Source organism: Mesitornis unicolor, unplaced genomic scaffold (assembly GCF_000695765.1).
Source record: "Mesitornis unicolor isolate BGI_N332 unplaced genomic scaffold, ASM69576v1 scaffold36971, whole genome shotgun sequence".
Lineage (NCBI taxonomy): Eukaryota > Metazoa > Chordata > Aves > Mesitornithiformes > Mesitornithidae > Mesitornis > Mesitornis unicolor.
In genome coordinates, this window is record NW_010163747.1 from 3184 (window position 1) to 3458 (window position 275).

The 275-nt window shown below is 67.3% G+C and overlaps 1 protein-coding gene across 1 annotated transcript in view; it reads left to right on the plus strand.

The window, feature by feature from the left end:
- LOC104548147 (beta-crystallin B2-like) overlaps positions 1 to 272 on the plus strand; it is a gene marked incomplete at its 3' end in the record, with an annotated part of 1287 nt that extends 1015 nt beyond the window's left edge. The window contains 1 exon segment of the mRNA XM_010194086.1: positions 141 to 272. Coding sequence (XP_010192388.1) covers positions 141 to 272 — 132 coding nt within the window.
- Between the last annotated feature and the right edge of the window lie 3 nt (positions 273 to 275).

The window sequence follows — 275 nt, forward strand, 5'->3', positions numbered from 1 at the left end:
GCGGGGCTGCCCGCTCACCCCCCAGCCCCACCAGCGCCTCACCGGGCACCGTGGTGCTCGCTCCCTCGCCAAAGGGGAGCCGATGCCAGGGGGTGGGTTTTGGGGTGCTGGGTCTGAAGCGGGTCCCTGCTCTCTTCCAGCTGGGTGGGCTACGAGCAGGCAGGCTGCAAGGGGGAGCAGTTTGTGTTTGAGAAGGGGGAGTCCCCCCGCTGGGACTCCTGGACCAACAGCCGGAGAAGCGACAGCATCACCTCCCTGAGACCCATCAAAGTGGT